Source organism: Passer montanus, unplaced genomic scaffold (genome assembly GCF_014805655.1).
Source record: "Passer montanus isolate IOZ18808 unplaced genomic scaffold, ASM1480565v1 scaffold48, whole genome shotgun sequence".
NCBI classification, from domain to species: Eukaryota; Metazoa; Chordata; class Aves; order Passeriformes; family Passeridae; genus Passer; species Passer montanus.
The window spans coordinates 1765938-1781050 of record NW_024369707.1 but is presented as its reverse complement, the minus strand read 5'-3'; the positions used below and the strand labels follow the sequence as shown (position 1 = coordinate 1781050).

Below are 15113 nucleotides of genomic sequence, written 5' to 3'. Positions count from 1 at the left end.
TATCAGCAAGATGAAGAAGGGTCCCATGTCCACTGTCAGGTGACAGCTGTTCATAATTTGGTGTCACTGCTGCTCAGTCCTGAGGTGGTCAGCAGCTGGCCCAGATGGTCATTGCAGGCCCTTCCAGCTGGAACTGTTCTGTCATTTTACTCTATTGTTTAGGGCTGTCAGTACTTCCTCCAGAAGCACACACTTCAAAATACATTTTTTTTCATTAGTAAAATAATCTAAGCAGTTTCTTTAAATACACTTCAGTAAGTCCTGAGACAATTTCATTTAATTTCTCCAGCTTTGCATACTGAACTCTGAAGGATTATCTCTTCCTATGCATTTTAACTGTGTTCTTATACCAAATCCATATACTCCACGCTCTGATTCATCGCACAATTTCCAAAATTGAAGCTTTGTACAATGATAAAGTCATACTTACATTATTATGAATGAAGATACTGAGTGCCTCCCGTGGGTAGTCCAGAGTCAACAGTCTGTCTAAAAATTTAGTTAGGAAAGGAGTGGGTTGTTCAATGAAAACACCAATTTTTACTCTTGGATATTCCTAAAAAAAATGATATGTTGATACAACCAATAAGACTTGCCTCTTTTCTAAGATTAATTATAATAAAGGGCAACTAATGTCATATAGTAAACAGTCCACACAGCTTTCAAACAATCAAAACCAGTGTGCTCAGAAGTTTATTTTCACTGGCTTAAAAAAATAAGCAAAGATAACGGATTTAATATTGGTATGAAACACACAGTGGAAGCAGAAAATAATGCAATATGGTTTTAAAATTCTTACTTTAAAAAACCCACTAAAACAGCAAAAGAATCATTTAAGGAAATATACCTAGAAAAGAATGTAAAATTCTTTTTTTTTAACAAGGTACAAATGCAGACTACATTTACAAGAAAATATAGAGGAGAGCAGTTTTTTAAAAATAGTTAAAGAATAAATACCACTAAATATTTTACTCAGCTGTACTTTAAGCCAAAGACTACAATACCCTTCTATAAATGTATATGCACTATTTCTCCCCATTCATTTGAACTGAGCTCTGCATTCCTTCCCTACTCACTGATTTTAGAAAGATCTTCAATAAACTAATGGAGCTGCTGTCCTTACATCCAAGAATACTGAACTTTCATGGACCTTATGTTAAAGTGAATTCACATCTTTTGATGGTATTTGGCTGCTTTGAATACGCTTGACAGAGATCATGAGATCATGACCACTAAAAGAAACGCAGACAGCACTTATTTTCTAGTCCTGAAGTGTATTACTGCAGTGTGCAAGACAAAAAAGTTAACCTTCAAAGGCCTCAACTCCTACACAAAGAAATACTGACTACAAATTATTTCCATCTCTAAACCAGACAATTACTATAAAAATCGAATCCATTACAAGGCTCAGAGAGAAACCTTATATGAGCATAAAAGGCTGCCAGCGAGCTCTTTAAGCAGGCCAACACCCACTTGAGAAGTGTCTGGATAAAGCATCAACACATGCTGAGGTTTCACAGTGTCACTGTCTACACGACAGTGTTTCTGGGAGCCCAGAAACACCCAGTGTTTACCCTGACCCCTCCTGCTCACAGCTGCATCTGCAAACCTCGTAAGGGCTGCTGGGAAAGCACAGCCTCACAGACACCCCAGTAACTCCAGAACAATCAGCAGTGCACTGATGGCCAGGGACAAGGAGAGGTGCCCAGGCTGAGCTGGGCACACTGAGCTAGCAGTGCTACAGCTGCTGCAGCCACTGTACTTTGCACATTTTTCTAACTCAGAGTCATTCCCCCCTTGTTCTCCAGGGGAAAGAGAAAGAGGTTCTGGCTGGATGTGCAAAGGCTATGGGGACAATGAGGAATTACTGACACTGCTTCATTACACTGAAATGTGAACTGCTTGGCTCCACGCTGAAATCTCAGTGTAACCAAAGCATAATGGTGTTTAAAAAAATTAGGGGGAAAAATTCCTGTAAACTTCATCTCCTCAAAGCACAGAGTTCATCAATTCAGACCTTGGTTTACCACAAAGAGTTGTCACTGCCTAATCTGAATCTAGGTCACAATGAGCATTTTGAGCATGTGAAATCAGAAGTTGCCTCTCAGCAAAACCTCTTTGGGAATACCCAGTCTGCACCCAGATGCTGCATTTTCTCTGATAGATTTTCTCATTTTCAGTGAGGTCATGTATTTGACTTTTAAAGTTTACTTTTTAATAAACAGTAGTTGAGTATAAGACAATTTTTGGAAGAAACACAGGACAATGTCTCAGTACAATTGCACAGAGCAAAGTCCAGGATCTCTTGCCACAAGACTTGCCAGTGAAATGAGAAGAGTGAGATCATCCTTTTCAGCCACATTGGAAAGTCTCCACACCAGTAAGAAGCTTTAGAATTTAAAAGCATTTCTAGGGAGGCTAAGTTGGGCAACAAACTTAATTTAGGTTTCAGGGAAAAAAAAACAAAACCTTAAGAAAGTAGCAACAATTTGCACTTATTGAGTCCAGGTGCCCTCTTCAACTTATTTTCCATTATGCTGCTTCTATCTGAACAGATGGTTAATTTGGGGCTGGCACAGGCTGCTGACATTACCAGAACAGAGCAGTTTCCCACACCTCAGCCATGATTGCAGAAGATGCTGTTTCTGTCAAAAGGACAAAGACTGAACAAAAGACCATGTGTACTTCTGAGCTCCTTTGTAGGCCATCCCAACAAGCAAGCAAAATCCTCAGAAGATATGAATGTATAAATGCAGGCAGTTAAATAAAACAATATGGAGAAAATTATTAGAGGCACAGAAAAGGAACTGCTCTTTTCACTGAAGATTTCTTGTTAAGTAGCAACCAGACTGGCCTGAACAGAGAGCACGTTCAGAAAACTAAATCCTGATGTACTTAGAAATGCCTGAAGTAAACACTTCCACCGAGGCCAAGGAAAAGCCTTGTTATTTCTTCTGGCAGTGTGACTGAGGCATGAAGTCCAAAGAATGCACTACAGTAAAGACACATTCCAAGTAGATGTACATAAACTATAGGAAGCTATCCAGTAAATCATTGCGTCCCCCTTACTGGCTTTCAGATTTAACTGCTCCAAAACCACATCTTGATTACCAACACCATTGGAAAAAAATCTTTGACAACATCTTTTCCTCAGGTAAACTTTATGATGGGAGTGCAAACACTATCTAATTATAACACCATTCAACTGTTTATCTTAAAAGAGAAAATAAAATTTAAAAACAGAAAAAGAATATGAAAGTTATTAAAATTCCAACAACAACTTTTTTAGTTTATATTCCAGTTCATTAGCTATTTATTGCCCAGAAATGTTTTCACTTTTTCCTTTCATTGCAAAGATAACAAGCCACTATTTCTTTCATGCTCTCCTTCCAAAGACCTGTTCTCATTCAAATCTTCAATACAGAACAGAAATGAAACATCTGCTGGAAAGATCCTGTTAGACATAATCAGAATTTACTTTTTCGTCCAAGTCTTACAATTCCACATGGTAGAGGTCAGTATTTACTCTGCCTCAAATTTACTGTCTACAAGCTGAAATATTTACAGAGACATGAAAGACATCATGCTTGGAGTGGAAGAGCCAAAGCTGCCAAGTACTGGATATACACACGTGCCATGTGTATGTGTCCTACAAGAATGCTGAAAACTGTACTGAAATCCAATCATCTTCTACAGAAACACATTTGCTTACATCATACAAATATTTGTATTGCCCTCAACAAGGCAAAGCAGTTTTGCACTATTTCATCTCAGAAAACAGTAATTGTAACCATGCTAGTTAGCTATTAAACTCCATTTGCAACGGAAGTTGTTCAAATGATCCATATTGACTGTTTTGTACGTCAAAAAATCTGAAATATCTAGAATTTTTCTACCTCTTCCAAAATTCTAATTACTCTCTAGAACCTTGCACAATTCAGAAATTGTTCATTCACCCTCAGTGAACAGAGGTGAAGATCTAGAGGGCTTTTGGGGTTGGCATCATCTTCAGCAACACTGTGCAAAGCTATATTAAAATACATGCATAAAAATGTTCCTGAAAGTAGTAAAACATATTGCAGGAAGAAGCCACTTGACCTCAGGAATCACTGAACACCCATCAGCTGCACCCAAAAGGGCCTTGTTCCAGTGCAGAGTATTCTTACCTTTACTGCTGACAGGTCTAGTAAGTCCAAATCACAAACACTGCAGCCAGTTTCCCGTGTCCAAGCATTGGGAATATAGTTTCCCAAATAATTCAGGTGGATCTGATACAGAAATGAACAATTTAAATTAATGAAAGATGAGTGCCAAGGATAATCTATACCTTTCAAACAATCCAGGTTAACTCATTTAATCACTTGTAACTAAAGGCAACTGACAGGAAACAAACATTAAAAAATAGCAGGTAAAAACTTGATCTTATTCTTTTTGCTGACAAAACAGATTACATATGTACCATGAAGTCTACAAAAATAGTATTTCATAAAAATGACATGCATTTGAGGTGAAAAATAAAAGTATTACACATCGGAATGTAAAAATTATTTGGTACACATTTTGAGAGGTGTATCTAACCAATGCAATTTACTAATCTGCAGATTAGTACAAAGTACAAAGCAGAAGTATCTCATGAATAAAATACTTTAAACAGTTGGGAGTGAATTCTGGGAATTTTTTAATGCTAGTTTATTTACAAACTAGAGAAAACTTTTTGCCTAATATATTATTATCCTTTTGATTCCATCCTGCACTTAAAACAGAAGAATTTAACCACACTGACAAAGTGATGCATAGCAAAAGGTTCCTCTTGGTTTTACATGAAATTAAAACCAAACTGTCACTCACTTTAGTTGGACCATTTCCATGAATGGTGACTGGTAGGGTGTCATACACTGAATTCCTTGCTCTTACTTTTCCTTCTTCAAATTTCAAGAGGACTTCATCTGCAAATCAACAAAGCAGTAGAGTAAGTTCATAAAAAAGCTAAAATTTCAGATTTTTAAGTCCTTGATGATATAAAACACCTTGCTGTTGCTGTCACTGTCAGTATTATTTATTTAGAAGCTTTTGTTCACTTTTTCTAATTAGATCTAGAATTCTAAGCTCCTTATGATAAAAAAGGTAACATCAAACTTCATAGTTTCTCATCAGCAGCTTCAGTATTGCTATTTATAGAGAAATCAGTTATTTCAGATATGATCTGACTAGAAAAAAGTTATTCTAAAATTAAAGGTCAGATGTAAGAAAGGAAGTTTGCACAGATGCACTTTTCCATTTAAATTCATGACAGTTAAATAAAGAAAGTTTTACATTATTTGATATTCAACTTCATATGTATAGTCGTTTGCTTGAGAACATCTAAAATGCAATTTTAATTACTAATCTTACTCCTGTAATTAAGTTTTAGAAAGGCAGATAGAAAAATTAACCTTAACTTTATATTTACTGCCAACTTCATTTATTTAGAACTATTTTCTCCATTTTAAATTAAATATTTTACAATGAGATAATTCAACTAATAATCAACCCAAAAGCCCAGTAACTAATCTGGTGATCAGTTTTACCCATCCAATCACTTCCTTAAAATAATCACATGTTTAAAGAACTACACTCATGGTTAAGCAAAAAAAGAAGTGCTAATAACAGTTAATGAAACAATGTGCCAATCATACACTTACCAACAGCTCCATTTAGGGTCTGGAAAATTGTACATTTGTGGTCCAAAGTAATGTTAATGCGCTCCTGAAATCAAAGAACCAAAGCTGTTGAGGCGTTCTAAAAGCCAATGTTTTTACAGCAACACTGCAATTATACCACAGTGGCAGCAAGGAATCAGGGAAAATGTGTTCTTCAAATTGCTATATTTGTCTGTATTCCCAAGTTGTGCAGTTCTACAGCAATCAGTTTTGCATATGCAGAAACTTTAAACTTGAAGGATAAAGGTCATAACTCTCCACAGGAACTGTAATTTAGCAGTATAAGCCAAAGAAAATTTGTGTATTTAAAAAAAATTAACAAGTCTTTGCCAAGAAACAAAACATACTGTGTTTCAGAGTCACAAAAATATAAAAGTCAAATTTAAGTATCATGTCAGAATAGAAAACACTGGTGGTTTTAAAGCATGTTCCTAATGTTGTACTACTAATCCTAGCTTATTTTAAATACCATGTTTTACCATCTTTAAAATGCTGATCCAAGTATGTAACATTCAAAACACCCTTAAAAACAGATGACGTCCTTTGTTTTGGTCTTCCAAGATTTTCTTACACATTCTACAGCATTGGGCACATTATTACTACACAGAGAATCAGTGGTAATGTACAGTAAGCACCATGGAAGTGTTTTGAACCACAGCGCAGCAGTGCTCTGCACAGATACACAATTTTGGTCTAGAAGACAATCCATTTAGACAACCAATTATGTTACTTCTGACTTGGATGCAGAATCAGCTTTAATATCTCTACACCCTGTCTCTTCAATTGCATACCTGGCATCTGACTGAACTTGCACATCAGCAACTCAGTCATTAAAGGCCGGAGGGAATTTCCCGTGAGGAGCAGCTGAGGTTTGTCTAGTTTAGAGGAGCAGGCTGAGGGGCCCCTCCGTGCTTCCTACAGCTTCCTGAGGAGGGGAGGGGGAGAGGGAGGAGCTGAGCTGTGGGAATGGTTAAAAGGTGCACCAGGGAAGGTTCTGACTGGACATTAGGAAGCATTTCTTTATGAACAGGGTGGTCAAACCCTGGATCAGTTCCTACAGAGGTTGTCAAACTTCCAGCCTGTCAAGTGCTTAAAAAGCATTTGGGCAATGACCTTAGTAACACACTTCAGCTTTTGATCAGGCCCATACTGGTTAGACAGTCAGACTAGATGATCACTATAAGTCCCTTCCAACAGACATGTTCTATCCTATTTCTGAATCTCTAGCCAAACAGAACTGATTTTCCATTAAGTTATGCCAGAAACAACATGTATATATTTCAAAAACTTTGCATCTGTCTTAAGCATACCAAATTACCAAAATCCTTCTCAAAATTCTTCTGTATCAGCTTCTAAAGTCTTTTTGCATCAGTATATTGTCAGCTTCCCTTATCCCTCTTTTTCCAGCAGCAGGGACACACCTCTAACACCTTTCATGCTTTAATGCTGCAATTCAGCAGAGAACTTTGTTAAGTGAGGACACAGAGGGGTCTTCACCCCAAATTTACAATGCAGCTTTATTGAACTTATTTGCACAGAAATGGCAGCAAGCCAAAGTATAAAACGTTCACCCCAAATTTACAATGCAGCTTTATTGAACTTATTTGCACAGAAAGGCAGGATCTGAAATGGCAGCAAGCCAAAGTATAAAACACTGGATCAGCAAGTAGTTCAGTGACACCCTGGCAAAATGCCACATTCTCTGGCCGTCAAACTGCCAAGTACATGGGACCCTCATTGAGATAAATGTGTCTGATCATACACCTCAGAGCTGTTATTTTAACAATGAAGCACAACCTGCCTAGGGCTGAAGACAGCCTGAAATAATATATCAAGTCATGACCCTTTGGGAACCTGTTCATCATTCCAGCAGTAAGAACCTCAGGAGAACAAACAACTGTCAACATGGGACTCCAGTATAGACAGCATTCCTTGTCTTTTCATCTCTTGGTGTTTTATGAGGAGCTGCATGTTATTTCAAGCAGAAAGAAAAGAGAAAGCGAGTTACTACCTACCCTTGCCAATGGGTCAACATAGATTTTGGTGTAAAACAGTTGGTCATCATCATTATCCTGCAGGTTCCATTGCTGCACAATACGATTTATGGATGGAGCATAACCAATAAATCCTGCAACATCACACACATAGGTTATTTCTATAAAAAACACTACCCTGTCAATGCTGTCCAACAACCAGGGACTTCATTCTGAGTGCTGCCAGTAAAGAAAAAGTATGAAATCTATGAAACTTGGCTCAAAAATCCAATCTTCTTCCTGAGGTATGTAACAGGTCTGTTTCAAAAAGTTAATAATTATTGGCTATTTTTATAGTAATGGTATTTTAAGGAAAAAAATAAATCAGATCTGTCCAGAATGGTTCTGAGAGCGCCAAAGCATGATATCAGACTATCACTTTCCCAAGAAGCCTATCTGTGGAAAAAGTTTCCTTTTCATCAATCACTTCTTACTGGCAGAGACTCCTGAATCTAATACTGCCAGAAATACAATGAGAATTCAACTCAAAACCAATATACACCAAAATAAAAAAAAAGACAGGACAAATAGGTGAGGGAAAGAAACAGGGACACTCCCAGATCTGCACACTGAAGAAGGGTGCCCCAGAAATGACACACTCAATAGCTTCTACACAGCACAGTGTTTGTATCAGTGCATGCATTAATCAAGTGCAAAATTATTAGCAAAGCTGGCATTTAAAGGAGAATTTCAGAATTCATCCGTCATTGAGATTACAGGAGTAGCTCCCACTCCTTGTAGAAGGAGCTGTGTAAGCCATGCTGCCAGGCCAGGCTGAGCTGCCAGCACATCCACCCTGTGTGCAGAGATCTCCAGGAACCAGGCAGCCAAGTTTGGGAATTCTGTGACCAGGCTATAAATAGCACATGCTGCTCTGCTGGGCTTGTGCACTGCATTGTTTCTGCAGCAATGGGGTCATCCTTGCACAGCATTACACTGCCACACACAGCTGCTTGCTAGACCCTGACTATATTTATCTGCTTTTTACAAGTTATTGCCAAACACACACTGTGCAAATTTGAATGAAAACTATGCCTGAGCACAGAAGAGGAACAATTCAAGTGGGGAGGGGAGGAAGATGACAGCATATCCAGTCATCAGTTTTGTACTTGGGTAATTGAGGAACAGCTCCACATGCAACAAGGACATAGAACAGATAACAGAGACGGGTCATGCTCAAGTTCAAGTGTTTGAGGATCCCACTTGCCTCCTGCGTTCAGGAATCGTTTCCCACTCCGGACAACAGGATACTTGTCAGCCAGCCTTTTATCTGGCCAAATTAGTCCATCTGCTGCAAACACCACTTTGTGATTAGTTTCCTGAAATTTCTTTAGCAGCTCTTCAGGGCCCCCAGCAAAGATAACATCATAGCTTAAAAGGAAAGAAAATACACCCATGAGGTTAATTTCATTGTAATATTTCTGTGTTCAAAACAAGTCATTGGACTATTCATATTTAAAAATCAAACAGCCCTTTCATTCTGAAAAATGACTCAATTAAACAATATTTAACCACCATGTAAAAATTCAATACTCTTCTAGGAGAGGAACTTCAATCAGTGCCCTTTCATTCTGAAAAATGACTCAATTAAACAATATTTAACCACCATGTAAAAATTCAATCCCTTCTAGGAGAGACTGAATTTCTAGTAGAGAAACTACTTATCCAAAGTAGTTTCTCCTTCTGCTTTTTAGCCTTCCACATTTTGGACATTCTTGTTTCTTCACATTTTGTTTATCTGAAATTCCTTTTTCCTATTTCTTTAGTTGGACATTCTTGTTTCTTCACATTTTGTTTATCTGAAATTCCTTTTTGCTATTTCATGTTTTTTGCTTAAGAACAACAACTAAAAATATCAAACTTTAACAGATGAAAAGTAGGACTGAAAGATGACTTAGATGACTTTCACTGGGAAAATCTAGATTATCTTGTTCCTAAACACAACAACACTGACTCTTCTAAAAAGTCTTATCAGGAATGTACTAAGATCTCAATGAAGTCTAGTTGCCCATAAAAAAAAAAGTAGGACTGAAAGATGACTTAGATGACTTTAACTGGGAAAATCTTGTTCCTAAACACAACAGCACTGACTCCTCTAAGTCTTATCAGGAATGTACTTAGATCTCAATGAACTCTAGTTGCCCATAAAAAGTGTATTGCATCCTGACAAGGCACAGATTTCTCATTCAACCTCTTTAATGTGCTGAAGACTTAAAAGATTCAAAGTATCACAATACCTATTTATGAAAAACTTTACCTGCCTTTGAGTCACAATTCCTATTGAGGATAAAGACCTAAAGGTGGCGGGGCTCATCTTTGGCTGTTAGACACAGCCAAAGGTCAACAGTGTGCCAAACCAGAATGAAACCTGCCTGGTTTGGCCAAGGTCCTGCAGGAATGGAGCATCCCAAGCCTGGTGGTTTCTTATGGCTGAGCCAAATCTAAATCAATGCCTGGTGGGCACAGGGGGTTGGGAACACCACCAAGCAAACAAACCAATCCCCCCACCATGGGCAGGGATGCCACACACTAAACCAGCCTGCTCAAAGCCCCATGCAGTCTGGCCTGGAACTCAGAATTAGCCAGGGACTGGGCACCCACAGCTGCTCTGGGTGACCTGTGCCAATGCCTCCCACTTCAAGGTTCACTTTACACAGCATGAAGAATGTCACAGCGAAATTGGAATCACATCACAGATTAGTCTCTGGCTGAAGCAGCAAAATAATTTAATGGCAGCATCACAGCCTTGCAGTTTCCTCATCTGAAAACAGGAATATTCTTGCTCTACTCACATACCTTAAAAATTGAAAATCACTAGCCCTGATAACAGGCAAAGTAACAGTAGAGCTACCAAAAACCAAGGTCTAACCTTGACTAAGACTTTTCTTGCAAAGCGTTTTAGCTGGGCTAATTAGGACAGCAGCACCCCACCTGCACTACACAGAATATTTTGCATTGCAATGGATTACCCAGCAAAAGTGTCAACAGATCAACCATTACTGTCTTATGGTACTCCTTTATTACAGTTCTGAAATTATTCAAGATGTCATTTCTTCAAAAAGGATTTCATGAAATTGGCCTAAGAGAACTGAACAACAGCTGGCTTACAAATGTAAAAAAAGATTTTCACCACAAAGCAAAGTATAAACCCTGGAGAGGAACTGTGTTATGTAGTATATAAGTAAGTGGTTTTCTGAAAACTCTGTTATGTTTTTCTGCAACTTTGGCAGAAGAATGCATGACAGAAATTGTATATTTTGGACCTTCCCCAGTTTCACAAAAAAAAGCCTGTTTCTGCCCAAATTTACAGGAATACATTTCACTCCCCTTTCCATTCAATTTCTGTAGCCCGACTCAATGCCAGACCGAGCCTGTAGAACACACAAGAAACAGGAGACACATTGAAGACAGACAAAAAGAGATCTGTCTGAGGCTTTAGCTTAATAGCTCATGGCAAGCTGTGCTTCTCCTCCGTGATCAGGGCAGTGCTGCTGCTGCTAGCACTTCCAGCTGCAGGAAGGAACCAAACACCCTGGAACATTGCTTCCAAGGACTGTCATTCTGCGAAAGAAAGCCAAAGTTGAGCAACATGCTGGGCCAGCCACAGGCTCTGCTTGTGAAAGGGATATGCTACTTAGTACAGCACAGTTTATAATCCTAAACCCAGAGCTGAGCTGCTAAACTGCAATGGATATTATGCTAATCCAGCAGGAACCTACATTTGCCATTAATGGTCAAGGCCCTCTTGTCAAGAGGTGACTTGCTGTCACCACACCTCTTCCTGGGCAGGACCTCCACCAGCCTTCAACCCTCCTTGCTAAAAGTACCCTCATCAGCTGATTTGTGAGGCTCCCACTTTTCTCTGCATGGAAAGGAAAACTTCTTAACACCTGAAATGCATCATTTGCCTTGTTCACCTGCTCTGTCAGATTACATTCAGCCTAGTCAGCCCCCACCTCCTGCAGCAAGGGGGGATTCACATCAGGTCTACACCACTAAAGCCATCACAAAACAGGTCCCAAGACTATCCTTGACACTTTATACTATTATTAGGGGTGACACAATGACTTACTTTAAACAGGACTTCAAAATTTGACAGGGAAAAAGACTGTATACATATCCAGGAAAAAACAGGCTTCCCTGGCAAGCAGAAACAGCTCAGATACTCTTTTATTTATTCTTCATAAATCCTTCAATTTAAGTAGAAAGCAAGAAGAAAAAAAAAAGAAAAAAAGAAACCAGAAAGTTTCCACAACCTAATCCCATTTCCTGAAGCTCCCAGATGGCAGATGCTTGGGACTGGAATCCACCCCTCCCTCCCTCTCTTTTGCAGCAGCAAAGCATGCTGGCTGTGCACCCTGCACTCCCAGCAACCCAGGGAAACAGCAGCAGAGACTCAGGTGCTCTAGAACTGACCTTGCAAGTTCTGCATCCACAACTTCAACAATGAGAACTTGCTGCTACTGGAGCTGCAGGGTAAGAGCTCAAAATATAAGACAGTGCCTACTAGCGACTAGCAAGGTCACAAAACAGACACAAAACTGTTTTGTCACATAGACTGTGTCCCCACCAGGGCCACACCTTAGCCATTTTGAGATACATAGAAAATATAATTATCCCTTAGTTTCTGATGAATGTTTAAATAAATACAACAAAACAAACAACAAACTGAGAGGCTTCAAGATACAAAGAGATGTCTGTGAGAGTTCTGGATGAACAGTCACAGCACCAACCAATTTATCCAGTCTACATTGGCCATTAGCCAGTTCAATATAAAATGGTCCAAAATAAACCAGAAGTTGGCTGGAGGAAAAAACAAGCCTAATTTAAATAGTGTTCCATCTGCAGGCATTTTGCTATCTACACATAGGCACAAGCTGTCCACAGAAGAAGCTCAAACTATTTCCAGAATTCTGAGCCATAGAAAAAACTGCTGGAAAAAAAAAAAACACACCAAGGAACTAAGTTTGTTAAGTAAACAGCTCCCTAAAAATTACTTTGCTAGTTACAGTAAGCAAACCAGACATTTCCTTTCCCCACCCCCAAGATTAATATTCCAAATGCTTCACAATGAATATAATAAAAAACACTTGAAGAAGAAAGGAAGTTCATGACATTTGTCTTTTCCAAACTTACTGCTACATTGATCCGCGTTTAAATTGCAAACCAGGATTTCTGGAAATGCAAAAGCTCATTAGAATTAAAATATAATGCTAGAATCAGCAGACTGTTTTTTTCTCTCCTGTCTGGAATCAGTTCCACCAGCTTTAAACAAATATGTACTTGGGATTTCGGACTTCTGGAACTTGGGAGGCCTTAAATCCTGTGATTTTTCATGGGAAGAAAGATTATGGCTTTTGCACTTGGACACACATGGTCCTCTGTACTCTCTCACCCCTGCAGCAGACAGCCTGCCCCTCCAGAGAGCAAATTATGATGGAGAAAAATTTGAGCTAGACCTCTGTACAAATGTGATAATAAATTTGCATATTTTACCACATAGGAAGAAAATAGCGATGAATTAGGATAATAAATTCAGAAACAAAGAAATTCAATGTAAGTAGAAAACATTTGGGAAATGTTCGTTTTATCTGAGCTTTAGCACAGAACAAAATTTTTGAAATTAACCTTTGAAAGTTTCAGTTCTTGTATGATTAGCAGGACAACACTATGAACAAACAATATATTTACTTTTAGAAAGATTATTTTTCCATTTAGCAAATACAGAATTGAACAAGTCAATAAAAAAAATTCAAAAACTTGATATGTATCTCCAAACTAGGTAACTTTTACAAACCTAAGCAAGCATAAAAAATATTCAGCATAATAAGCATCCCTTATTATGTTTATTTATAAATTAGTGACAATTTTTTGCTTTCTAGGTATTTTTTATTCATCACAAGAGGTAAAATTGGAACAGAAAATTAAGCAACGTATTTGAATTTACTACCAGTTTAATAGGCCACTCCAACTTTCCCAAAGTGTTAACTTATGCAAAACAAATTAACTTTCCATAAATTGCCAGTGTCTAGCCACTTTGCCTTGTGATGATCCAAATGCTACCAAGCTCCTGCCTTGAAAAAGTGCCCCTAAGTTTCTTCAATAAGTTTTAAATAAATAAAGCAGATTAAAAGCTGAAAGAGTATTCTGGAGCAGACACTCCAGCATGACGTGGTAACAGCAGCATGGGTGAACTCATCAATGGATCTCTCCAAGCCCACACTCAGCTACCCTCTCCAAGGCTACCTGTCAGCCACTGGAGCTTCCTGTCCCTGATCCCAGACCTGGTCCCACGCCTTCCCTGCAGTGATTGTTTCAGAGCTGTGACCCTGCTCTGGTTAACACAAGTGTGGAAGAACCTGGTGTCTGCTGCAAGCTGGATTCTGAGCTACTCTGATCATGCTGCTGGCACAGGAGGAAAATAAGAGGAAGAGAAAAGGAAGAGGGAAGCAGTAGAGAAAGTGTTTTGGATACATTTGAGCTCTGTGCTCTCTGTGACAGAAGAAGCCTATCTGGCCTGCAGGGAGGATGTTCAAGCATAGCTGTGCTATGAGCTACAATCTGGCACCTGCAGCAGCACTGTCTCTCTGTGCTTCCATCACACAGAGAGCACAGGCATCAGGCTACATCTGACACCAAGACTCTTGTTTCAGCTCTCTAACACATTCTCCTGTTAAATGCTTTCCTCAGGGAGCCATTTTCCAGCTTCCTCCATATCACTGTTACTTCGTGGAACAAGGTTATGCCTCTGGTCCCTATTGGACATTTTATTTCTGGAGCTGCTTTTGCTCCCCCTCCCATCCACACTCCCAGCCTGCAGCCACATCCTGCTCTCACTGCAGCTGAACAGGGAGAGGACAAATGCTTGCCTAAAAGCCTCTCAGCTCCCAGCAACATTTTTTTACCCTCTCGAGGCAGCAGAACTATGAACCGCTCTTACATCTGTAAATCTGTTAAAAAGTAACAACTGCTCCAAAAGCAATCCACTATTTTTATGAATGAAGAAAAAAAGACGCCAACTCTCTCAAAATAAAACAGTAAAGAACAAAAGCATCATACAACTTTCAGCATGTCACAGCAGCTACTTTTGCATATCTACCCAAATTAAAACAAAGACAAGGAGCCAGGTTTGCTCACCATTCCACAAACAGTACAACCAAGTCCTCTTGGTCAGCATAGCTTTCAATGCCCTCTTTCAGCAGTCGAACTTTCTGCCCTCCGCCAATAGAGTTGGGCTGGTCACCACCTTTCCATTCTTCACCTTTTCCAAGAACCTGGAATAAAAGGGCAAAAAAAGCACTTTTTGCTAGTACCCAAACCCATGAGGCTTTTTCAAAGCACACCCTTATTGAAAACAGATGCTAAAGCAGAAGTAACACAT

General features: G+C 39.0%; 1 protein-coding gene across 3 annotated transcripts in view; it reads right to left on the bottom strand.

Moving 5' to 3' along the window:
* Positions 1–15113, bottom strand: part of PLOD2 (procollagen-lysine,2-oxoglutarate 5-dioxygenase 2) — a 49301-nt gene that overhangs the window by 16422 nt on the left and 17766 nt on the right. For all 3 annotated transcript variants that reach the window (XM_039722301.1, XM_039722302.1, XM_039722300.1), the window contains exons 3-9: positions 14870–15006; positions 8940–9103; positions 7715–7827; positions 5682–5745; positions 4849–4946; positions 4167–4268; positions 431–556 (exon numbers count right to left, since the gene is read on the bottom strand). In XM_039722301.1, coding sequence (XP_039578235.1) covers positions 431–556; positions 4167–4268; positions 4849–4946; positions 5682–5745; positions 7715–7827; positions 8940–9103; positions 14870–15006 — 804 coding nt within the window. The remainder of the gene's footprint in view (positions 1–430; positions 557–4166; positions 4269–4848; positions 4947–5681; positions 5746–7714; positions 7828–8939; positions 9104–14869; positions 15007–15113) is intronic.